Source organism: Lutjanus erythropterus, chromosome 6, assembly GCF_056507025.1.
Source record: "Lutjanus erythropterus isolate fLutEry1 chromosome 6, fLutEry1.hap2, whole genome shotgun sequence".
Lineage (NCBI taxonomy): Eukaryota > Metazoa > Chordata > Actinopteri > Lutjaniformes > Lutjanidae > Lutjanus > Lutjanus erythropterus.
Window position 1 is genome coordinate 38,766,292 of NC_139322.1, and position 25,986 is coordinate 38,792,277.

Genomic DNA, 25,986 nt, shown 5'->3' on the forward strand with positions numbered 1-25,986 from the left:
AAATCTCCATCAGGGGTCGGTGGAGACTTCAAGAGCTAAAAGAAGAGACAATATTCTTTAAATGTCTGAACTTTTTGTGGGTCCCTCTTTCATTTGTACACCTGGTAATGGGATAATAACAGAACGACCATCTGTTGTAGTAGTTGTGGTAGTAGAGGTGTTAGTATTGCAGTAATATTGTGATTCTGAGTCAACATCCTGGGGAAAGTCCTGGCTTATGTCTACCCTCCTGAGGTGTCTTATAGTGACACACTGAGGAGTTGAGACATGTTGACTTGGCCAATGAGCCAACCTCAGTTGCTTGTAGAGACGCAGTAGAGGACAGACGGTAAGTCTTCTGGCAACTCATAAACAGTTATTCTAACTTGTGTCAGTGTGTTTTACTTGTGGTTCTCTCTTACAGCACGTTGCTGTCAGTATGGCGGAGAACTTCTTAAGGAACTGTTTATATAGACTGTGTAATACAGGTGTGTGTATGGGAGGTGAGTAATTACAAAGAAACTATATACATATGCAAAGAAAAATAACTGCTATATTTATTTTCAGTACATTTGAACTACCTTCTCTATATCCTTCTATAGGATGCGCCATTCTCCTTGTATCAGCTTTGCCAGTAGCCCAGATCACTCTAGGTAAGTCATCCACTGACATGTCTTTTCTGTTCTGTTCATTAATGAAACCACTGAACTGTGTTTAAAGGGACTCTTCTCTTCAAAATGAAAAAATACACATTTTCCCCCTGGCCTGTAGTGTTAAATGGGACGGGACTAAATGGCACTCGACTTGTGGCGCTAATAGCAACAAAATACATTTGGAAAATTTTAAACCAGCGCCTCAGTGTGTGTGGATTATCTTGAAGAACTGGGTCGTGATTTTTGGAAAGAGACACTGGTTTTTGATTTTTTCAGATATACCTGTTGTCGCTTGTTATTGTCAATTTCACCATGTTGCGCGCGTCCTGCGGAGCTCCTGCAGCAGCCTGCAGAGCTTCTGGGGAGGAGGTGGCAGGAGACACAACTTGCTTCAATCATCATATATTAAACAGGATTCAGTCTATTTAATTTACAGTCTATGGCTCTAATTTGGTATTTGGACTGCAGTACTCATTTTTGCACGCACAGTTGCTGCATATTTTAAGACACATTTTTCATTATCTTATTTTTCTATTGCAGCACAGAAAGTGATCATTCAATGAACATCAGGCAGAGGCTACAGCTGTTAGAAATTTTGCTGTAATTTTGTTTGTTTTGTGCTTTTACTCTTGAATAAAAATCATCGCAAAACCATTTGTCTGTCTCAATTTCCCAAACACATTTGCTGTGTGTTAACAGGTGCAGTGTACATAGATGAGTGTCCAGCAGCACCAGCGATCCCAGTGTACGTGATGGTGTCTGGGATCATAGCCCTGCTGCTGAAGCTCCTGTTACTTGTTCCAAAGCTCCTCTGTCCAACATCGCCGAGAAACATCGTCTGGATGCTGTCCACCCTCGGCCTGGTCTTGTTTGCCTTCGTCTGGTTCATCTTTGGTGAGTCACACTGGACCTGGTCTTTTTCAGGTTATGGACCGCTTAGCTGATACAGAGACAGAGCATGGATCCCATACTACTCTTATCCATAGCTGCTGAGTCAGCAGCAGTTGTAGCATGGCTAATGTTAGCTGTGTGAGCCTCAGCCTCTGCACTTTTGCTGGTGGTTTCTGAGGTGCAGGGTATGTCAGAGTCTCTTGCTTGTTAAGTTATAAAACTAACCATTGTGGCTCACACAAATGTTACACAAGAGTAATCCAAGTATCCAAGTTCATCCTGTTTACTGGAGTTATGGACAATGTTTAGATTGCATAAAACTCTTATGGGATGCTGATGATTATTCCAAGTATAAGTCAAGCATTGCCAGGGAAACTGACTTATGGCTTGGGAATAACTTGCAAAGTGCATTTAAAAAAATAATGGTCTTAATGTCTATGTAAAGGGAATTCAGTTTTTCTTTTAAACACATTATAGATGTTAGAAAATATTTGCTGAAAACATGTGAAACACTGAAAACTATGTATAACTAAACTGTGGAGTTAGACTGTTAAACAGGTTGTTCACAAATTCTGTGTTCAGGCAGAACTGAAACATGGCTTGGTGACGTGCCAGAGCCACGGTCCCTGAGCACGATATAAGCCCCACAATCTGACATATGAACCACTTCCCTCACCCTGCCTAACGCTCAGTTACAAATTTACCTTCAGCGACTCTCTCAGTTCAAATCAGCCCAACAGTTCAGCTCACTTCAGTTCCAACAACCCAACACAGAAGAAAACAAACAAACAAAAAAAAAAACCTTGAGACCATCCAACATGTCAAATAAAGCTGCTAAATGGAGCGTCCATGTTTCAGGTTGTTGTCAGTTCGTAGTGGTGGTGTTTGACACTGTGGAGCAGAACACCCCCCCTTAACTTAATGATTTTTTTAATCATTAAAATGTGGCTGGGTGGTTAATAATACATGTTTCTGTGGTGTGACAAACTCAGAACACACATTTATTGTTTTATTATTTGTTTTCCTTTGGCAAGTGACCATGATATAAGCAGGATAATGGCTTTCAAGGTGTCCATAATCAGCAAGTAATGTACTCTGCCAACACAACCATGGAAATGCATTAATTTCTGATAATGGACATGTTGAAGGGCATTATGCCTTACTTATACTGCTTTCTCATACTTACCACGGCTGCTAAACTTCACTACCTAACAATCAATGTAAATATGGGCCATAATAAGCTGCTTGCACTTGACAGCCTTACAGTTAGCCTATATAGTTTTCCATAATAATCTTGATCCACTTCCATATTACGATCGGTTGGAGTTTTCACATATCAACTCAACAAACCAAAGGACTGTAAACAATTAATTAATACATCCATTTTGTCTCTTTCCATCTTCAGGCAGTTACCATATTTATTCTATACATCCACCCAACTACACCAAAGTTGCCACAGACCAAAACAGCCTCAACAACGGCATTTCTACCCCCTCTCCCCCCGTCGACAAGACCAGCCTCACCCCAGATAACCAGAACCACACCCTTCCAAACCTCAACCACACCTGGATGATCAAGAAGAACAACAACAACCAGACTTTAATGAATCTGACTGAAACTTTGACCACTGGCAACATCAGCAGTCAAATAAACCTGACTGAAACTTTGGCCAGTGTCAACTTCAGCAACGAGAGAAATCTGACTGAAACTTTGGTCAGTGGCAACTTCAGCAACGAGAGAAATCTGACTGAAACTTTGGTCAGTGGCAACTTTAGCAACGAGAGAAATCTGACTGAAACTTTGGTCAGTGGCAACAGCAGCAGTGAGGCAAACAGAGAGCACCTGAACGCTCCACAAACCCGTCGCGTCGTGGCTGCAAGGTCTTACTGTCAGAGGACTGTGTATCTGGTTGCTTTCTGGACCACCACACTGGTCTACGTGTTAGCAGGGCACGCCCTGGTCATCTCCATCTGTATATTTGGTTTCTTGAAAATTGCAGACATTCTTACAAAAGCTTTGTACTAAACACAGACCTTCTTGTGAGCATTTTCATGCAGGAACTTTCTTTCTGCATTCTGTCGAATCTAGCAGAACTAATTTCTCTGGACTAGAAAAAAAAACAGTTCCTACATGAAACTGCTCGCAACAAGATCTGTGGATTATCTTGAGTAACTGGGTTGTGATTTTTGGAAAGAGACTGGTTTAGAATTTTTCCAGATATACCCGTTGTTCCTTGTTATTGTCAAATTCACAGTGTTACGTGTGTCCTGCGGAGCTCCTGCAGCAGCCTGCAGAGCTTCTGAGGAGAAGGAGCAGGAAGACAACTTGCTTCAATTATCATATATTAAATAGGATTTCAGTCTATTTATTTTACAGTCAGTGGCTCCAACTCACTATTTGGACTGCAGTACTCATTTTTGCACGTGCAGGTGCTACACATTTTAAGACGTTTTTCATTATCTTACTTTTCTATTGCAGCACGGAAAGTGATCGTTCAGTGTATATCAGGTAGAAGCTACAGCTGCTAGAAATTTTGTTGTAATTTTGTTTGATTTTACTGCTTTTACTCTTTAATTGATGTCAACGCAAAATCATTCCACTCACGCATTTGCAGTATTCTGTCAAAGGACTGTGTATCTGTTTGCTCTCTGGACCACCACACGCCCTGGTCGTCTTCATCTATGTTTGTTTCATGAGAACTGCAGAAGTTGTTACAAAACAACTGAGCTGAATGTGATTCCATTTCAGAGGCTTTCAATCATCACATGAAAAACTTTCAAAGGATCATCTTGTTTTGGTTTTGTGAAGCTAAATACATAAGTTTGCTTTGTAACCAAATGTCAGGACTTGGATGTTCCACTTCTTACAACACTGTATGCTTCAAACACCTTGAGAAATAAAGAGAAATCAAGCAGCATTTTAACACTTCCTCTTTGGAAACAGAAGCTCTCTGTTGCTTCAGCACATACTACATTAAGTTGGACTTGAATCACAAATTTAATGATTTCAGACTTGACTTGACAATATCAAAAAAGAATTTCGAGTTTGACTTGGACTTTAACATCAATGACTCATGACTTAACGTGGACTTAAGAATACTCTATGCCAAGCCTAGAATTCATGAATCAGTTCATTTCCTGAATTAATCGTTAACACTGTTCATTCTCAGCAAGTTGATACTTTAAGTCCCTGTAAAGGAAAAGTTTTTTTTTCTTCTGAACACATTATACATGTTAGAACATAGTTGCAGAAAAACACTCTGAACTATGTAGTACTGAATTATGGAGTTAGACCATTAAACTGTTGTTTATGATTTCTGTGTTCAGGATTTTTTGGGCGGACCTGAAACATGGCTCAGTGACGTGTCGGAGCCATGGTCCCCCTACACTATATAAGCCCCATGAACCCACCTCCCCCCACACAACCCTCCCAATCAGCCCAGCTGTTCACTTCAGCTCACTTCAAGTCCAACAACCCGACACAGAAGAAAAAAAAACATCCTGTCACTGTCCTCTGGCTCTGGTGGCTCAAACATGTCTGGACATGTCCAATAAAGCTGATAGACGCAATCGTCCATATTTCGAGTGTTCGACACTGAGACAGCAAAGCAGACACACCCCCAGCATTTCAGAGCAGAGAACTGTTTTTGAGACCTAATTTTATATACTCAGAGATTTTTAAATAATTAATTAAATAAATTAAATAATTAATTTCATTTCAGTTCATGACTGTGGGCTTGTCAGCCTTGACTCTGGACTTTGCTAAGACCCGAGATATCATGTTTTTTTTGCAAAAAATATGATGGAGTTAACAGAAAACGGGCACACAACTTTAAATTGCCACATTTTTTCAGCAAAACTTGATTTTTAAACAAAGTTGATTTTAATAGCACATTTAGTTTTAGATTCTGAAGGCGAAGATGTTTTCTGGCATAGAGCAAGTTTAGAAATTAAAAAAAAAAAAAAAAAAAAAATCAAACAAAATGCAAACCAAAACATTTTATAAATTACTTATATTTCACATACATAAATCCATTCAGAATAAATGTTCACCAAAAATTGGAATTTGAGTGTTGGCATTAATAATTTCTTTCTTTATTTATTTTTTGCTAGGACATCACCAAATTCTCAAGGATAGATGATATGATATAGAATGTAATGCAAAGGTCTGTGAGCATATTTACATGACACAGTATATAATAAAAAAAATTGATACATAGCATAGCAAGATGAAAGCTACATATAGTACAGTAGACCTACAGCAATATAACAGAAATTGATATCAATATAATATGGTATAGTATGGATAACATATAATACAGTATAAAATAATGTAGTAAGTATAGTATAAAATATAGAACAGAATATATTAACCTTAACAGTGAGCTACATAATCAGTCCAGCAGAGAGACAATCAGAGGAACAGTAGTGTCAGTGACACTTTTTTCAACGTCTTCAATTATCATGATAGATAAGCAGAAAACCTACAAAACTGTGGACCAAGAAGTCAAAATATGTTCATTATTTTTGTATATTTATGTTTAATATTTATTTTGCTGTTGATATTCCTTGTACTTTGCCTTGCTCCAATTTCCTTTTTTTTATATATATATATAAAGAATGCTCATGCCTTGTGCCTGGTTTCTTAGCTTTATTTGTTTTTCCTTTTCTTGTTCTGTTAGTTGTGAAAAACATAAGAAAACATTGCCGGTGTGTTCTTGAGCAAAGCAGGTCCAGTAGAGCTGTTGTCACAGTGACTCACTTTGAGCTCAAAAGAAGTTTAGCACCATCTAGGGGAAAAAAACTTGAAAGTGTGCTAATAAAAAACATTACTATGGGCAAATCTTCTAAGGTTTGGTTGTGGAACACTGACTTGAGAGTCATAAAATTCTTTATTTAAAAAAAAAAGTAGCTCTTGGGATTTTAAAAGATTAAAGAAGCTTAACAGTCAACAGATCAAAGTTAAATGAACAAAATACACTGGATGATCTGAAAAAGATAGGGCAGCATGGTATTTATATTCTTGTAAAAGTTCTTTTTTTTTAATCTTATCTTAGAACTAATGTACAGTTGAAGTGTTTTACATCCTGCATTCTCTTTCTGTCCACTAAGTGGAGCTCTTTCTGCAGGGAACATTATCCACAGTTTCACTCTGTTGCCTCCCTGTAGACTCTGGCAATAAAAAAAAAGAAAGTAAAGTTTCATATTTTCAAATTAATACCTGTTTCAGGGTGTAATTGGACATTTTACACAGCCAACTGCCTGTTAATAATCAGCAGAGAGGAGGAGGAGGAACAGCTGACATCCATCATGGCGGTGTAATAGATGTGATTGAGCTCAGGGATCAGCGATAGCCTGGCAGCATCTGCTTCCACCGTCAGCCGCGCTCTCTGTGGAGGGGGAAAACCTGATTATCCAAAATGACAGCAGTGTAAGAGAACTGGCTGCTTGTCAACAGGAGGGAGAATATGCCACCAGAGTGTGTTGGGACTGACTGTTTGGATGTAAACACTTCTGAATGCTGCCAGTTGGCGTGGGCCATGAGGAGACTCCAGAAAATCATTAATATGTTGAGCTTTGTTCCTAATGGACCTTTAAAGAGCATCTGCCTTGTTTCTGCAGGGCCTGCAGGGTTTGCTCCCTTTACACACCAACAAAGCCTATATCACAGATGGGCACTATTTCAATTAAATTTATTTAAAATATGTCACCCATTCTTGAGAATTGAGACAAATCATGTCCTACCAAAAAGAACATTAAAATTATTATTACCAACACTGTCAATTTTTTTCATACCTTAAAGACCCCTGTCTCACTTCCTGGTTTAAAAAAAAGTTGGAATACTGCTCAAGCTCTGGCAAACTTTCTACTTTTTGACAGATTCGTTAAATAATATTTCTGTCAGACATGTCAGACATCAGGACGTGCGCCCACCGTGACCCCATCACCAGACCGGACTGATCAACAAGGCTCTGAATTGTCACGCGTTTTGGACACTGCAGGAAGGAGTTTGATGCCACTTCCTGTCTCCGCTGGGTGGCACTACAGCACAGATGAGGCTTGCTTCCTGTTGCCAGCAGGTGGTGCAATGAGTAGAACTCCTGATTGGGATGTAAATGTGATCATGAAGGGACTCTTCTCAAAAATACGTATGAAGGGGCTGATTGGATAATTTATACTCAAATTACAGTAACTTCCTGTTTCATATGAGACATCCCAACTCAACACCACGCCCTTCAACAACAGCCAAATCTTTTAATAATTTTTGATCACAAACTAGTCTAGATGGCACACAATGCTGAAGTCAATCTGATCAATTCTGTAAGAGGAGTTTGTTAAAATACCAAACAACGTACAAAAAGTGCCAAACGGACCACTTAATTCAAAAATGGCTGACTTCCTGTTGGGTTTAGGCTGTGGCTCCTACGGGCTTTTTTTGTACGCCTGGACATGTTACATGTGCCTCTTGATTTTTGTACATGTTGATGAAACGTACTGTGGGGGGCTGCTTCATTGGAATATTGCAGGGAGCACGATGGAGCCATTTTGCAACACTGACTAAATATTGTCCTGTAGATGTATTTTAGGTATCTTATTAGACATGTTACATTTGGGGCGGCACAAAGTTACAACAACTTCCTGTTTCGTGGTGAAACATCAAAACTTGACGCCACACCACAGTGACGTCCTTCAACCATAGATAAATCTTTTAAAAACTTTTAACAAAAGAGAACAGTGAGTGATGAAAAGCTGAACATTATGATGTCACAGTGAAGTTGACCTTTGATCTTTCGGATAAAGATAAATTAAAAAACCTATAGCAAGGGGGCCACCCAGTCCCTGGCAGCCACCTCAGGTGGTGCACTTGAGCTACTTGATTGGCTGATGGTTTCCATCAGCAGTATTTTCTAACATACAAATATCTTGGTGTTTTCATGACAGGGGTCAAACAGCTCACATCGTCACAGTCTGTCTATGAACAGACTACATTAAGGCAGGCCTGTAGAATAATCATTGACCCCTTCCATCTTCTTCACTCTGAGTACCAGCTACTGCCCTCCAGCAGAAGGTTCAGGGTAGCAAGTTAAATAGATTTAAAAATTAATTTATCCCTGTGACTAAACTTTAAAACAGTTAAGATAGGACTGCTCTACTGCAGCTGAACTGCAACTGAAAGCTGGTTTGTTACACAGAAGCATCTGAGAAGTCATCCTTACGAGCTGTTTGGAAAAGGATGATGGATGAGTGATCAGCTCAAGACAAATTTCCCACCCTGTGAACAATAAAGGTAATCTTGAATGTTGAATTTTCTAATGAAGCACTATTTGCAAAACTGAAGTAGATAAACTGACCTTTACTTATTCCACCACTGTCAGAAGCTACTTACTTATTAGTTATTTAGCTGCTTGTTATTTATATTTTGTTTACATCTTCATACACGCTATAGTGACCTAACTATATAGTTATATGTGCAATAATTAAACTTAATATTCTGTGCCATAATAATTACTCAATAGTGCGGCACACTGGTTACACTGGCATCATTACTGCATGTATTTATATGCTAACTAATACTTTTATTTACAATACCTGCATGCTAACACACTTATCTGCCATCTTTAGCATTATTGTTGTTTTACACTATCATGTTTAGCACTGTTGTGTATTTTGTTGCATATGCGTATATGTTTAAACATATTCTTTACATCCTTGCAATTCTTATCTCCATTCTTATTTTTTCTATATGCTTAGATATACCTCTGTTCTTGAATGGGAACAGCTGTAACACAAACTGTTTTCTCCCGGGGATCAAAAAAGTATTTCTGATTTGCATAAATGAAGCTTAGCTTAGCATAGCGAGCTTAATATTTGGCCTAAGTGATGATGTTAACAGATTTAAAGACCTCAGCCTGGAGTTAAATGTGACAACACAGTTGTTCTCTCACTGCTGGGAGAGAAACTGACTTCATTCAGGTACGACTTCACAGCCAACAACCACAGGCTGGAACACGTCCGCTCACCTCCCTCTCTTTCCGCTCCATATAGCGCCCCACCTGTAGCACCGTCTCAGAGCTGTGCCAAGTCTGAGGTTTATCTAATACTAGCCTGGAGAGACAGTCTAGAGACAGAGACACATGGCAACAAAGACAGCAGTCTATTGTGAAGCTGCTGTGTTATGGGAAGTTATAGACTCTGGTATTTTTTTGACATCACCATATATCACCAGAGAGCAACATCAACAAATACAATATCTGTTTTCTTCTGCCAACTCTCACTTCACTCTTGATTTGTGATTTTTATTGAACTTCCTGAAGACATTTTGATACAGGATCTATAAGGAAATGATAATTAGGATGAGGCAGAAGGGACAAACTGATAAAATATTCATAAAAATGACTCCGGCTTTGGCCCATTTCCACCTAAATAGCACTACTTATTTAACTGATCTGGTTCTGTTCATGATACTTGAACCTGGGTGTTATCTCGTGAACCAGCTCGCTGTCTACTAGGTTTGATATTCTTGGTGGCCAAAGGGTCAATCCTACATCTGTCCCAAATCTCTGCTTGTGTATAAATCTAAACATAGCACATTCATACTCACCGGTGAAACCTGTACAGTTTGGACACTCAAGTAACTTTCCTCTGGTTTCATCCTGAGGCCAGAATGTCAGATTTTCACACAGAGGAGGAAGAACTCCCATGACACCGGTGATGCCATGCTGCAGGGATATTTAATGGCCTTGTCAAATTGTCTTCAATAGGTTGTGCACTCCTGTATTCCTGCATTTTGGTCACTTTTAAAATAACCAAATAACAGCATTCCTATGCTGAATCAGGGTTAGGTGATGTCTACCAAATCTGCATAAGATGATGTCCACTGGGGCTGCACAGTTAATCGAAATTTTATTGAAAATGCATATGACTTTCTGCGATTTTCAAATTGCATGAGGTGTTATTTCAGTTAAAGGCAAAATCTGTCAAAAAACTTTTTAAGGAATGAATGTGGTGAGGCAGAGACGTCCTGTCCTACACATCAGATTCTACAGACTTAAAAAAACACCTTCATTTGTTACAGATTCCTGCAAGAAAAAAATCACAGCATTGTCATTTTAACGTGTTTTTCGAATCAAGAATAATTATGTGAAAATGATCATTATGTCTAATATTGCAAATCACATCATAATTGCAATATTGGTCAAAATAATCACAATTAGACATTTTTTCAAAATCATTCAGCCCTTATATCCACAGTAAAACAATTGTTATGACCACATGTCTGTAACTTAGTAGAATTCAGCGTCTGAAGCTTGAAACAAAGTTAGCCAGTTAGCTAGACCGAGGAAGCTAAGGTGAGAAAACAATGAAACAAATAACAAAGAGAGGACTGAGAGAAACACACCAACAGTGGCCCTTAGAAAAGAAACGCCGCTATGTTACCAATGTAACCGAGACATCAGTGATGGGCGATGGCATCATTAGTCAGCCAAACTCTGTGTTGAATACTTGTAATTTTACTTTTAATTCTCAGGAAAGACAGAATAATTCGTCCATCTAATGTCAACTTTCACAAATCAGTTTTCTTTCATTCATTTATTTTCTGCTCCTGTACCTAAAAGAAAATTGATGTGGCAGATTTTACGAAATGCACCTTAAAAACTTTCTTTAAGAAACAGAACTTCTAGAAAGTACAGTAGACTTTTGGAATTCTTTTGGGCTTATACACACAGTTCAGGGTCAGAAACAGGTTGTGATAATGAAAAAGAAAAAAAAGTGTGAACACTTGTCAGAAAGTGGGAGAAATACGGGAGAATTGTGAAAATAGAGAGAGAGCAATGAAAAGCAGGAGTCTCCTGGGAAACCTGGGAGGGCTGGCAAGAATGCTTTCAATGGCAAAACGTCCACCGTAGATAACACACAGATCAATCACATAAATGTTCTACACACGAGGCTTTATAGAACGGTGCATTTGGAGCTACAAAGAATAAAGTGTCTGACATCTGAATCTGGGCGTCAAGCCCAGGAGATTTCAGCCAGCTCCCCGGGGATTTGTCATGTAGCATGACAGACGAGAACAAACAGTAATGAGTTGTACACAGATAAGATATTCTGAGAGATAACAGATCTATGGCAGCTATAGTTCAGTCGTACAGAGGTTCAGCCTGATTCTTCAATCAGGCAGAAGGTCAGAAAGCCTGACAGAGACCGAAGTCTGTGACTTCAGATCTGATGAGACTGTGTGAGTTCAATATTTACAGTAAAAAGACATAATCTCACTTAAAAAGTGAATTAAATCCAACATGTGAACTATATCATACAGATGTGGAATGATTAAAGTTTGTGTAAAGGGAGTTTTTCTTAACACATAATACATGTTAGAATACAGCTGCTGAAAAACGTGAAAACACTGGGAACTATGTAGTACTGAATTTCGAGGTCAGACCGTTAAACTTTTGTTCTCGACTTCTGTGTTCAGGATTTTTTGGGTGGACCTGAGACATGGCTTGGTGAAGTGCAGGGGCCATGGTCCCCCAACACTATATAAGCCACACGAAGTGAAAGCCCCCCTTCCCTCAGCCTCCCTAACAGTCAGTTACCTTCAGTGACTCTCTCAGTCCAAATCTGTCCAGCAGTTCACTTCAACTCACTTCAGTTCCAACAACACGACACAGAAGAGAAAAATACCATCCTGTCACCGCCCTCTGGCTCTGGTGGCTCAAACATGTCTGGACATGTCTAATAAAGCCGCTAGATGGAGCGTCCATGTTTCAGGTTGTTTTCAGGTCGTAGTGGTGTTTGACACACTCCCAATGTTTCAGAGCAGAGAAAACTGATCACTTTTTGTTTTTCACAAACTTTAATTCCTCCAGTTAGAAGGTCTGTAGTCATTATAGCACAGAAAGGCTGGTTTACCACCCAGGTAAAGCAAGAAACTGCCCCCAAAAGGTGCAGGTTACCTGTTTCCATTTGTTTGCTGTAGTTTCATTAACCCTCACCCCACCAACATATTTAACATAGAAGGATGGGGCTCCATGAGAATAAATTACTGCAAGAAACAATTATCATAACAACAGGGGCGTTTCTAGGGAAATCTGATTAGCCACCCCAAGCACCATCCCATTATCCTCAAATATATTTGCCTGTCTGTCCAGTGAGAGGCAGAACTTTAGTTCGAACCAACAGTTAGACAATTATCTATTATTTCTTTTGCATGTATTCTATTCTTAATTTTTACAAGGTTAATTTACTTTATGAAACATTTCATGGTAGAGAGGTGTATGAGATGTTAGTTCCTGTTATGCTACTTGCAACAACAAAAAACATACACACACACACACACACACACACACACACACACACACACACACACACACACACACACACACACACACACACACAGAAACAGCAAATGTGGGAATAAATAATAAATCCTGATAATAAAACCAGTATGGAAGCTGTATATTACATTTGTGTGGCTGTGTCACTCTTGTGTTGTGATTGGTTGGACTATTATCTCTTTAAATCAAATTTTTAAACACAAAATATAAGAAACTGTAAGATGTTAGCAATTAAAGTAGATATGAGAAATGTAAATTAATACTAATTCCCCTTCAGGACAAGCCTGCATCGTGGTGCCCAACTTGTGCCACCTCAGTCAAAAAAGTCTGTGAACGCCCCTGCAAAGTAAAGTGTTAACTTAAAGCTTCTCAAAACATTATTAGCCATGTAATTAATGTCATCTGAAAAAATAAATATTATTAATAGTATCAACAGGAAATCTGTGTCTGTTGCTGCTGTGTCTGTCTGATCATGACACAGCAGTGTGTCATACTGTATGAGGACCTACAGCAAACATGAACTCTATCAATAGTTCCATCTACTGTATTAAAAGTGCGCAGGTGGACTTGGGTCCCTGAGGAATGGGAGTCATTGGGGACAAATTGATAGATGTCATGAAAAATAGGAATGACAGAATAAAGCACCTGTGAGATCTGACAGAAGTATACCTCTGGGGTCTGCAGGTACCCCAGCAGGGAGGACAAATCAATACTGTTGTAATAACAATGGATCAAATGTCTGTCTGTGATATGAAAGGCGCTGCTTGTGAGGACAAACCCACCCCGAATGATACGTGTCGTCTGGATTCAATCTCCTCTACCATCACTGTGATCTTGTCTTCCAAACAGTTCACTCTTCTCTTTTGGTCCACGGATATTCACTGTTAAAAAAAACAAAAAAACAAAGAAAGCTTTAAAAACTCAGAATAAAATCAATCAAATTTCAAAGCAGCTTGTTCTCCCTCTGAGAAAAATAAGAGCTGCTATTTTGAACTTAGCTTACTTGTCCTGCTGACCTTCCTGCAGAGTGGAAAGAACAGGGGAGCAACTCTTCATGCTCCATCAAGGGTTCCCCTGACCAGGGCATAACATAATACATTTGAAATTTCTCACAAATTACCCATAAATTACCCCCCAATTTCATGGTAAGCATGTGATAATTATCAAGTGTCATAACTGAAATTTCTTAGAAACTATCCCCAAATTTAATTCCCCAAATGTAAATATATTACCGGATTATTACCACCTATTTACCATGAAATTATTGGACTTGGAAATTGAAGCATCACCTTTCTTTTTTCCCCTTTCATTTTATTGTTATTATGTCTATTTATTTAGTTTATGAGTTTTTATAGTTCAATGAAATACTGTGAGCTTAAAAGAACCAAGAACTCAGGCCACAGGGAGGGGAGGCAGGGGAGGACTGGTGTAGAGAGTATAAAAAGTGAAATGATCAAAGTGTAGATGGAGATTAGAATTTTATTGTATTATTTTATTTTTGTGTTTCTTCTCTTTTTCCCCTGTTTTATAAATACTTATATGGAATTCTGTTTAAATGCCTTGACTCACCGATGTTCTTATTTTGGATATTATCCTGAGTACGTGGATACAGTATATGTCCTATTTATTTGCATTTATTTATTTTGGTTATTTCACTTCATTTCACATCAATATGTGAATGGAAAGTAATGAACAGAAGATTTATGGGGTCACTAAATCAAATAGATGAGCTTCATAAATTCAAATTCTGTTTTGGCACTTTCATATGAATTGTTTCCTCCAAAATGAATGAAAAAGGAAAAAATCATTTTAAAAAACTTGAAATATGAAATGTTTTGTTTCTAAAAGTTTTTTCTAATAAGTAAAGTAACTTATGTTGACAAAAGATTTTCGGTTGGAAAAACTTTTTTTAAAGTTTATTTCAAAACTCAAAGTTTTCTCTTGCAGTATTCCTGATGAAACTTTCATCTTCATTTTATACGAGGAACCACTGATTGTAAAACACATGCTGTCAATAAACTGAGTTGAGATTTACAGGTCTTGTCAGAAACCTGCTTAAGCGGGATTTTTTTGCTCAGTATCTTTTATAGATCAAACTTAAGCTCACCTGCTGAAACAACCTTAAGACTAAGATCAAGTACAAAGGATTTATTTATATGTGTGAAATTATACCTACTGATAATGTAGGTATAAAATTGTGCTATCATAATCATCTTTGTTTTAAAATCTAATGAAGATATGGGCCCTTTAACGTTGAGTGGCAGTTTCCCATCAACTCCATCAGATTTCTACAAAAACATGATTTAATCAGGCATCAAAGGGGTTAGTTATACTCTAAGGACCCCTGTCTCTCTATGTGTTGCCTGGCTACAGTCTCCTCTACAATCACTGTGATTTTGTCCTCCACAAAGCCCACATTTCTCTTTTGGTCCACAGATATTCAACTCTCTCTACTCAGGTTTTGAATTTAAGGTCAAACTCAAATTTGGAATAAACTCAAAAAGGTTTTGCTGACCTATAATCTTTTCAACAGTTAACTTTTCTGATCTTTTATGCTCAGTATCTATTATAAATCCAACTTAAACACAGTGTGAGAGTGTGTGGGTGTGTGTCTGTGTGTGCTGGATGTCTGCAGACATGTGAGTAGGGCTGCAAGATTTGGTGAAAAAAAATCATATTGCAATTATTAGGCTGAGATTGTGTTTACAATATGGGATATCATCGGCGGATATGATCAGTTTTACATTCTAATTTTCATGTTCTCTGAAAAATAAAGATTAAAATCATGATGATGTGATATTTGTTGAGGTTTGTACCAAACAGGTGATTAACTGAGCAGCCGTACATGTGAGTGATAAAAACTGAGTGTGACAGATGTGTTCACAGACTGTTCTGCTGCTCTAATAAACAACAGAATTTTGCACCACTTAAGTTAGTGTTTCCCAGTCCTGGTCCTCAGAGCCCACTGCCCTGCATGCTTACATGTTTCCCTGCTCTAACCAACCTGATTCAAATGATCAGCTCATCATCAAGCCTCTGCAGAAGCCTGATAGCCTGTGATTGTTTGAATCAGGTTTGTTGGAGCAGGGAAACGTAAAACACGCAGTGGGCCCAGAGAACGCTGACTTGAGCAGCCAATAAACCCTTTTTCTTAACTCTACCGTTTTTTTCTGTCTCTGTAGGGCAGCACAGGTGACTCAGGGTTAAACAAGTCTTTAGTGTGACAATAAGCTGACAAGTACTGATTTATTTTGATGCATCTTGAATTCCTGAGATGATTATCTGCAGGACCTCTTATGTAATGAGGGTTTTTGAGAAGTGCAGATGGTCCACAGATTATTTGGAGCCTGAGGCTGCTCCAGATCTGCACATGATAAGCCTGTCTCCATGTCCACATCGGTCCTATGCAGGTTTGTAAAGTCCAGAAGGAATTCAGCAGGTCCCTGTTAGTGTGGATGTTTGTGCTTCATGGAAGAGGTAGTGACATGGAACTGCTGTGTCCCACCAGTGGAGACGCCTCAATTTCATCACACAAATATAAAACAACTGTTCTTGAGAACTGGGACAAGTCAAGCACTACCAAAAAAAACCTTTAAAATCTATCCTTCAAGGATTTATATATATGAAATATGTAATATATTAAATGTTTTGGTTTGCGTTTATTTTATTAATGTCTAAACTTGCTCTGTGCCAGAAAACAGCCGTGTCCCACACAAGATTTCATAACTTCAATTTAAAAATGTGTTCAAAATCTAAAACTAACAATATCTCCTGATAACAGAGGTATAAATATGTCCTTTAAAGTTGTGTCCCAGATTTCCGTCAATTCCTTCAGATTTTTACAAAAACATGATTTAATCAGGCATAAAAAGGGTTAGCTATACCCTAAGGACCCATCTCACTTCCTTGTTTAGAAAAGACAGGAATACTGCTCAAGCTCTGGTGAACTTTATATTTTTAGACAAATTAATTAAACAATATTTCTCAGATGTGTCTCAACCATAACATGTCAACTCTGTAGCCCTTCTAAATCAAAGATAAATAAGAATTCTGGTTTAAAAATGTGTATTTTGATTAACATTAAGAAAACTCTGAGACACAATAAAATGTCTACTTACTACAGCTGTGCTGTGAAATGAACAAATGTAACATTTTGTCAACTCTGTCAGATTTTAATTGACGATTAAAAATCAAAACTCCCTCGAAATACGGTTTGTCCAGTAAAGATCATTATTACTGTTGAACTATACTTGAAATCATTCATAGTCAACTATTTAAACATGAAACACAAAACAGAGAAATTCTCACCTCATTTTATTAAGTTCTGTTAAAATTTTTAATATAACTTAATGTAATATTTACACATTTCAACTGATACAGTCCAAAATTTATTTTTAATCAACAAAAGAGGCAATTACTTTCAAAAACAATGCGTTGATTACGGTTATGCCAGAAGAAGCTGCAGCATGTTGGCACTATGTTCTGTCTGAGAGCTGGAGAACACTGAGGCACTGAGGTTCTCTGGGTTACAACAGTGCTTCACTTCTTAACGACGAACATCGCCGTGGTTCTGTTTCCACCTACTGACCAATCAGTTCTCTGGGATAATGACATCACCGAGATCCCGTGGAGCTCAGTGCGGGGATCTTAGTACAGGCCTCAGCTGTCTGTGTGCGTGTGTTATCAGGTTCTGCAGTTCTAGCTGTAGTTCCTCAGGTACACCAGTCTGTGAGGCTGGAACTTCTCCCGACACAGGGGACACTCTGCCTGTGGAGTTAAACAACAACAAAACACACATGACAGTGTTACATGAGCAGATGCACAGAAAGCTCGGGGCACATTCAAGCCTCTGTCAGTAGAGTTTGATCCTGAACCTTGTTCTTTAAGGGTTCCAGTTAAAGCAGACATTCTGATACAAATGCAGAGTTTTGGGTTTACTGGCTGTACAGATGTCTGCCTTCTCTTTCTTTCTCTCTAGCAGAAAGAAAGTAGGGCTGAACAATTCATTTTTATCAAAATTGCAATATGGGCTACTACAATTTTCAAATCGCAGGAGGTGCAATATTTGATAATAAGACAGTTTTGTTTATAAAATTTGTCGTGGTGCTGCAGAGATGTGCTGGCCTACACATCAGATTCTACAGAAAACATCTTTGAAGGGCTGCAACATGATTTTTTTAATAATCAATTAATCTGTCAAAGTCCAAGGTGATGAAATCAGAGAATTCAGACAATTTTCTGAGCATCACAAGCCGAGTGTCATTTATAGCTCTTTTCCATACACAGAGCTGGCCTGCCTCAGCCTGTCAGCCCAACACAGCAGGGGTTTGCACTTCCATTACAACAGGTATACCCACTTGAAGGTGTGCGTTTTACCTGAAGACGAGCTTGAGTCGAGCGGCTGTAAAAGCCCCATGTTGTTTTGTTACACTTTTATTATGAAGCACCACAAACAGGAAATGTTGTCATTTGGGCGATTTCATGCGCTGTAACTTAAAGTGAATATGAAATGGTAAAATAATGCAGATACATGAAGGTACAAGCAGCGACACAGGGGAGAAACTATATTTCAAAACATAAAGATTCTGTTAGACTGAGAACTGAACCTAAAGAGACTTTATTAAACGTCTTTCTCTCTGCTCTCCTGCACACAAATGAGCTGAGTATCACAGCACTCGCTTGTTTGAAGGGGAGAAAGGAAGGTCTTCATCAGTTGGTTGCGGCCGGCGAGACGTCACCACAGCCGGCTGTGTTCATTATAGCCCCACTCTAGAGTAGGTCCACCTAAGGCACGGCTGAGCGCAGCTCGATGTGCTGAAAGTAATAATCGAAATGCAATTTGGCGCAGTATGTCACTGTTCACAGCCAGCAGAAAAGGCCCAGTAGTCCCATAATATTGGAAAGAATGCAAACATCTCTAAGGCCGACATCTCCAAAACTCTGCAACTCACACCAAAACTATCTAAATGGATAAACGGTACAGGCCAGAGGAGAAATATGTATTCCTGATTCTGGGGTGAACTGTCCCTTTAACATCTATTTAATTTCACCACATACCAACAATAAGAAACAGAAATCTATTTGGAAATTCTGCCTAAAAATAAACCTTACACAATAAGTTTTCTAACTTGAATACAACAAGATAAACATTAAACCTCTGCATGGATTACAATAAAAATTGTTGTGTAAACAGAAAGCTGATTAATTATGTAGTACTTTTTTTTTTTTTAGAGATACAGGTAAGAACTATTCAAAGTGTCATAACTTGGTGTCATCATGATAACAGGAGTCTGACCTTGGTGTTGCACCACTCTGTGATGCACTCCCAGCAGAAGAGATGTCCACAGGGGGTGGACGTGGAGTGTCTCCTCTCCTCCAGGCAGAGGATACAGCGGGCGACTTTGGAGCCGCAGCTCGGTGTCCGCTGAGGACTGGAGACAGACAGTTCAAAGAGTTCAGTCGAGTGTTTCATGTGGGTTTTACCAATTACAAAAAGTCCAGCGGCTCTTGCAGTGGCCTGTTTTTCAAATAGCACTCATTCTTGTGAATTGGGTGTTTTGAGGGAGTTTTGAATTTTACTCTTCAACTCTGCTTTTAAAAAAATCTAATCAACCTGTTAGTTTCTTTGTGCTATTGTGTGACACCAAAATCACACATTTTAGGACCTCATTTAATGGCCTTGCTCTGTTAACACGATGTTAAATTTAATGTTACACAGCTGTTACTTCCAAAAGCTAAGACACCTACTCAACTTAACATAATTCAGTATTAATTTTAGCTGCGTGTAAAGTTAATAAACATGATGTTTCTCACATAATGCTTGTCTACCTTTTAAATTTTTTTTAAATTGCTGATTTATTAAGTCAGAGTTCTGAGCGAAACATGACAGAAAATTTCACAGAAGCCCTCAGCTCTATATAATTGTCAGGTAATAAGCATTATCAGTGTCTGAAAATCAATAATGATGAATCAGTGACTTGCATCGAATGAGTGTCAGTAAGACATTTTCAGCCTTGATGACTAAACACATAGTTCAAGTGATTCTTACTTCTCATTGGAATTTTTACAGTCAAGAGAAATATCCTCCAGTAAAAAACATTACAGTATCAGAAATCTGTCTGAGAGGATTATGACTAATACACTGACTGCTTAGCTTCTGACACTGGTACTCCTGCTGCTTCTCCAAACTCCGACCTCCATCTACTGGAGGTAACACACTGACTATGGTGAAGTACCTCATACAACCTCACTTCAAATAATCTGAACTGTCCCTTTAAGACCAGATGGAGATGGGGTCTGTGTGGACAGCCTCCACATCTCCAGCGCTGCGTCCTTTGGTCCGGTTCTGGTGGTGTACCTGAGGTTCCTGTAGAGCTTCCACTCCTGCCGCGCTCTCTGTCTCTGTCTGAAGTTGTTGAGCTGCAGGCACACAGTGATGAGCAGCTGGAGGAGGGACACGGCCCCCAGCAGCCTGTAGCTGCTCCTGATGGTCCCGTCGTCGCTGGTTGGCCCCATCACACGCAGCTACACACAACACAATGCAGAAAACAAATCAGGAACTAACCACTGTACAGATTATATGTTCCATAATTTGTAGAGTAAATTATAGAGGATTTACAGACAAATTTTGGGAGATCCTTGGAAAAAAATAGATTCAAAATTATTAAATATATTCAAACCAAATACAATGTCATTTTTGATCTAAAAACAGTATTCAATGAGAACAGAAATGCAAATGTACACTCCAGCCAGCTAAAACTACTGCAGTCTAATACAACAGTCCTGCAATAAATCCTCTATTTATATAATGTTCAGGTTTTGTCAAACTGTGTGAAAGAGGTGTTGATTCAACTGTATGATTATTTGATGCAGTTTGTGGTTCTGTTAAATTGTAATGCATTGCACTGCGAGGTGTTTCTGTCATTTAGCCTACCTTCACTGATATAAATGTGATAGATGAAACATTAGACGGTGTTAGGTTTAGTCAAGTGTCCCTAAGTGATCAATCAATCTGTGTCGCACACCAACATCCTGCCTGCTCAACAAATAGTAGGTGTGTAATGGATTGTCACTGTTCCGTGGTCCGTTATGGATCACCCCCCATGGTTCAGCTCACATCTGATCTACTGACTAAATTTAACCATCATAGTGTGAAATACAGTTTTACTGTGTGTTTTTTACTGTAATAATCCTCTAAATATCTTTTTTTTGCCAATCTTAAATTTTTTTCCAGTCAGTCAATACTGTGATGCAATCTGAACCATGAGTTTGGCACCTTTGATACCTGCTATTGCTTGCTAATGTTAGCTTTTAAATTCTTTTTGCTTTCTGTGTGAAAACACGTACCAAATTTAACAGCAAATCTTCAAAATGACCTGAATTTCAGTGTATCACACACTGGTGTAGTGGGTGAATAAAACTCACAAATCCTGTCAGAAGTACAGCATACGTGTTTCTTTACAACTAAAGCTCTAAGTGTAGTCGTTCAATTGATCAGTTCATTTACTAACAGTGAATTCACGTCAGCAGCAGCCATCTTGGTCGTTTACAACAACGTTTCCTCAGTCCTCAATAAGGTTGCACTCCTCTGCACAGTCATCATATCAGATCCATCCCAGATAAGATATAAAATTGTGACTGATCCAGGACAGTGGAAATCTGTCTGAATGGGAGGAGGGACAGACGTATCTGCCAGAGCAAATGAAACATGAAGTCACTTACGTAGCTGATACCAGCCGCCCTCTTAGACAGGTGATAGAAGGATCCGCTGATGTAGAACAGAGCCACGTGGAGTCGGTGCAGGAGGGTCAGACCCTGCTGGAGGACGAACACGGCCGGCAGACACGCCTTCCTCTGGGGCTCCGTCAGCAGCCCCACTGCCCTCTGCGCCCATCTCCTCAGCCAGGACTCCAGGCTCCATGGCCCGGATGCCGCCTGCCGCCGGCTGAGACCGCCGCCGCTCTCCTGCCCGCCTTCCAGCTCGTTCTCCAGACACACCAGCACCTTGTCCAGGAGGTAAGGAAAGAAGGCGTGGAAGAGGACGAGGAGGCCCCGTCTGGCCGGAGAGGGAATTTGACGTTTAGTGGGATCCACCTGGATGATGTTGACATATTCTTCACCCAGGGTTTGGTAACCTGGAAAGGAGAATAATCATGATCAAAGATCATCTAGTAAAAAATAAAGTAAGGGTAGATTTCAGGCTGATGTGGTCAGTAACTACCTGAGAAGGTTGTTAAACCGTAGTATGCAAGGTCTGACAGCAGCTCTATCTCTTTCCTCCAGTCCAGCCATCTTTTGGATCCTACAGACATACAAAAGGAAGAGATCAACAACAAGTGCTGAATTAATAACACGGCTATTTAAAGGGTAACTTCTGACTTTGGACCCCATTTCCCTGTGTTTTTATGTCCGACCTCCCTCATGCTCCTCCTCTGATATTTTCACATCTAACTTGGGGAACCAAGGGTTTATTTCGACTAATTGAGAGCTGGCGATTTTTGGAGTGGTGGAAAAACTAACCATGATGTTTTTGGTACTTTTTATTTCACTTCTGTAGAATTTGAATGATGTGTATTTCACAACGATAAAATTACAATTTCTGAAAAGGGAGTCTGGTGAGAGCAATTAAAAAGCTGATTCTGGTTAAACAAAACTTGTCTGACTCTTAAAAAAAAATTCGATGTAGACAGTAACAGTACACTAACACTGTAGCCCATTTCGCTGCCTGAGGCCATCTTGCTCAATACTGGACCAGTTTCAAAAACTGTTGTCCCTATTGGTCACTTTGACATGAAAACATGGGAAAATAGTCTCAAGGCTGGCAAGTTACCCTTTAACGTTTGAGCTGCTTGACTGGCTAAGTGGGTCAGAAATCTACTTGCCCAATGCAGGACATCTCCACATTTGAGAGGCAGAAAACACCATTTTCAGCCGTTCTGCATGAAAAATTATGACTATTATGACTATTTTTTTTTTAATCAAAATAGTTTTATTATTTTCACAACTTGCCAGGTCAAGTGAGTTGCCAGATTTACTTGCTCAACATGGCATTGTACTTGCCCTGAGCAAGTCTTATTGTTGAGCCATGTTTAATATACAAATGGAACTTTTAATCTGATGATAGCTAGCTGATATGATGCTTTAACATAACAAAAAAAAAATTACAAAAACATTCAAATAATAAAGACAAAAACAGGATGTCCAATTATCTGTCAGTTTCAGTTTACTATACTTAACATGTTATCAACACATGAACATTTTAGTAATTAATGGTTTATACTCTTCCCCTCTGAAATGACAGCATTTATGTCGGTGGAGCACTGCTGTATTTCCACAGTACACCTGAACGCACCTCGGGCTGCAGGTGGCCGTTCAGCGTGAACCAATTCTGAAACTTTAACCTACCAGTACATGTTAAAGTTACTGACTGGACAACATATTGTCCGAGGTTTTTAATGTAAGACAAATTAACGAGCGGCTGGAGAGTGTCCCCACTATGTTTTGTAATCAGTGGCTGTAGAGAAAGAGTTTGAATTGAGATAAGAAAAGTAGTCTGTACCTTGTTGGCTCCAAATCTAAGCTACCGCTACATGTTTAAGTAAAATATGGTAGCTAAAAAACACGAATGGTTAGTCCCCTGTGTGTTAAATCTGAACAAACTTACCAGCGAGTGTTTGAAAGGCTTCGTTAGCGTTGTTTCTCAGGAAGCTTTGATAATATTCGTCCTTCTGACTGGAGCGAATAAGCTGGGACTGGTTTGCAGCAGCCAGAGGCATCGTAAGCTAACGCCAGACAGCTAGCTTCAGATGCTAAGGTTAGCTACCACACCAAGCCGCAGTTCATGGCGACATGTTTATGTCCACTAGTCGAAGTTTTGCAGGTAGAGAAACCTCCGGGTAACATCCACACAACAGGCTGTCAGTCCAGTAAAACAGCAGCATGTAGCAGAAGTTACAAACTGCCCTCAGACCAGCAAATATTCAAGCTATGCCACTGGACTGCTACAGCAAGCTAAGATAATATAAAACTAGTACAACAACTATCATATGACTGGGGTGTGATACACAGTCCCACTATTATGAATAGTCAAGATATGCGTTACTATTCCCTTATAATACAGTGCAGTTGTTTCTGTCTCGGTTTGTTCTTCTTCTTCTTCTTCTTCTGTTTCCTCTTCTTCTTCTTCTGGATTTATGGCGGTTTGCAACAGTTACAAATAAGGTATATACCACCACCTACTGTACCGGAGTGTGTCCCTCAACTACTTTTACCAGCTGACTGTTCTTTTTCCCATGTTAACGTTTACTTGAATGTATATTCCCATGACTACTTTATAATTTCATTTTTGGACCAATCGGCATAAGTAGGTATGATATTTCCTCCAAGATTTAGTGGCATCTACATTTTTTATATTTTATTTGAGCTAAATTATAAATCATATATTGTGTAAATTTTATGTTGAATCATTTAAGGAGAAATCTCATTAAATATTAATACATATAAATTAATATATCTCATTAAATATATTAATGTAATAGATCATAAAATGACTAAGATGTCATATCAGACATTAAGGAAACATGATGAGTTGAAATATTGACTACACTTGACATGAACACTACAGCCAGTGTCTCTGTCTGTCTCCATTAATGCAGAAATTTCACAGAATGAGCAAGAATCTGTTTATGAGTCGCAGGAATTCATTAATAATCTTGTAGATCGCGTAGATGTTTGTAACTGTCAAATTGAGCAAAATGTTAATGGAGTTTGGCAGCAGTGAGGCAGGCAGTCATTTAACTCACAATCCAGAGTGCATTATTTCGGAGCAGTGGACTTTTGTTTTCAAGATAACGGGTTTAACTTTACATCAACAGACAGCTGACAGTTATAAACAGCTGATCAACTTACAGTGGAGGACTCGCCCTCACTTGTTATTGTCAGTTGAAGAGCTTGGGTGCATCCTGCAATCCTGCAGAGCTCCTGCAGCCTGCATGCTGACCTCTGTGTCTGGGGAGGACGGGGTGGTGGGGAAACAACTCATTTCAACCAGAAATTGTATATTAAACAGGATTACAACTTATTAAATATACAGACTATGGCTTCAACTTGCTATTTGGACTGTAGTACTCATTTTTACATGTGTGATGGCTACATATTGCTCCTTTAAGGTCTAAAATGTGTTTCAGAAATGCTGATGTCTGAATGTATATAATGTTGTCGACATGAACGCCCCTCGGGTTGATGACACCCACGTAGATATATACATCTGCCTGACTCAGATAACAAAAAAATGCATTATTTAACAAAAAAATCTTTGCGGTATTTTTATGCTTTTATTACAGATTCTGACAGTATCACAGAGGACAGAAATGACGGAACAAAGGAGGGTATGACATGCAACAAAGGTCCCTGTCCAGACTTGACCTGCGGATGTTACAGTTCATGGTTGACCCCAAACCACAGGTACGCTACCCACTGATCTTCGTCTTACATATACCTAAGGGTGTGTGGTATTAATTGGGATTATTACGTAGTCAGATTGCAACAAATATGGAACTATAATTACATAACATATTTCATTGTTGTTATTTAATGTGTAATAAAATTAAAGTTAGATAGTCAAGGATTACTTGATTGCAGTTTTGATTAGATCTTTAAAATATGACAAATTTAAAATCTTTAAATTTAAATGTAACTTTTTTAATTTATGAAAAGTGCGTCTGACATATGGGGTTTTTTTGTACTCCACTTTTTGGTGGACATGGTGGGAGAAACAAGAACAGTGTTGAGTTCAAATGGAAGGTTCAAGCAGCAGCAGTCCCTCCAAACCTGGCAATATCACCATCACTTTGATTAAAGAAATGTACAACACAATAACATCTATGTCCACCGGAGTCTGTGCAAGCCAAAAATAAAGTTGAAATAACACTTAGAGGTAGGCTAGGTTTCCCTCTAAATTAGCTAACATCATCTAGAGGGATGTGAAGGTTTAGCTTGGGGGGTGAAGAATTTTGTTTTCACCACAATATATTTATAGAGTTGAACGACTCATCCCACGATGATCCCACTTTGGAGAAAATATGAACTGTAGTCAGTGACGAGAGTCAGATTATTATTTTTATCCTGATT

General features: G+C 39.0%; 2 protein-coding genes across 2 annotated transcripts; one reads left to right on the forward strand and one right to left on the reverse strand.

The window, feature by feature from the left end:
- Positions 1-334: 334 nt before the first annotated feature.
- LOC146325710 (uncharacterized) lies at positions 335-4,489 on the forward strand. Its single transcript, XM_084720074.1, has 5 exons — positions 335-482; positions 582-632; positions 1,332-1,526; positions 2,929-3,171; positions 3,352-4,489. Exons 1-5 carry the CDS (start codon positions 419-421, stop codon positions 3,546-3,548), a joined length of 750 nt encoding a protein of 249 aa, XP_084576200.1. The 5' UTR covers positions 335-418; the 3' UTR covers positions 3,549-4,489.
- Positions 4,490-17,156: 12,667 nt separating this feature from the next.
- pex10 (peroxisomal biogenesis factor 10) lies at positions 17,157-24,017 on the reverse strand. Its single transcript, XM_084721856.1, has 6 exons — positions 23,522-24,017; positions 22,079-22,159; positions 21,580-21,992; positions 20,216-20,382; positions 19,154-19,289; positions 17,157-17,625 (listed from the first exon to the last, which is right to left on the reverse strand). The coding sequence occupies exons 1-6, from the start codon at positions 23,631-23,633 to the stop codon at positions 17,557-17,559; spliced, it is 978 nt and encodes a 325-aa protein (XP_084577982.1). The 5' UTR covers positions 23,634-24,017; the 3' UTR covers positions 17,157-17,556.
- Between the last annotated feature and the right edge of the window lie 1,969 nt (positions 24,018-25,986).

What these genes read in the sequence shown, in the direction of transcription:
- LOC146325710 (XM_084720074.1), top strand. Translation starts at nt 419, where the DNA reads ATGGCGGAGAACTTCTTAAGGAACTGTTTATATAGACTGTGTAATACA. An exon ending in TACAGGTGTGTGTATGGGAG is followed by an intron (nt 483 to 581) that starts GTGAGTAATTAC and finishes ATCCTTCTATAG; the next exon opens with GATGCGCCATTCTCCTTGTA. An exon ending in TGGCAACATCAGCAGTCAAA is followed by an intron (nt 3,172 to 3,351) that starts TAAACCTGACTG and finishes GCAGCAGTGAGG; the next exon opens with CAAACAGAGAGCACCTGAAC.
- pex10 (XM_084721856.1), bottom strand. Translation starts at nt 23,633, where the DNA reads ATGCCTCTGGCTGCTGCAAACCAGTCCCAGCTTATTCGCTCCAGTCAG. An exon ending in AGCCTTTCAAACACTCGCTG is followed by an intron (nt 22,160 to 23,521) that starts GTAAGTTTGTTC and finishes GTATGTCTGTAG; the next exon opens with GATCCAAAAGATGGCTGGAC. An exon ending in CGGTTTAACAACCTTCTCAG is followed by an intron (nt 21,993 to 22,078) that starts GTAGTTACTGAC and finishes TCTCCTTTCCAG; the next exon opens with GTTACCAAACCCTGGGTGAA.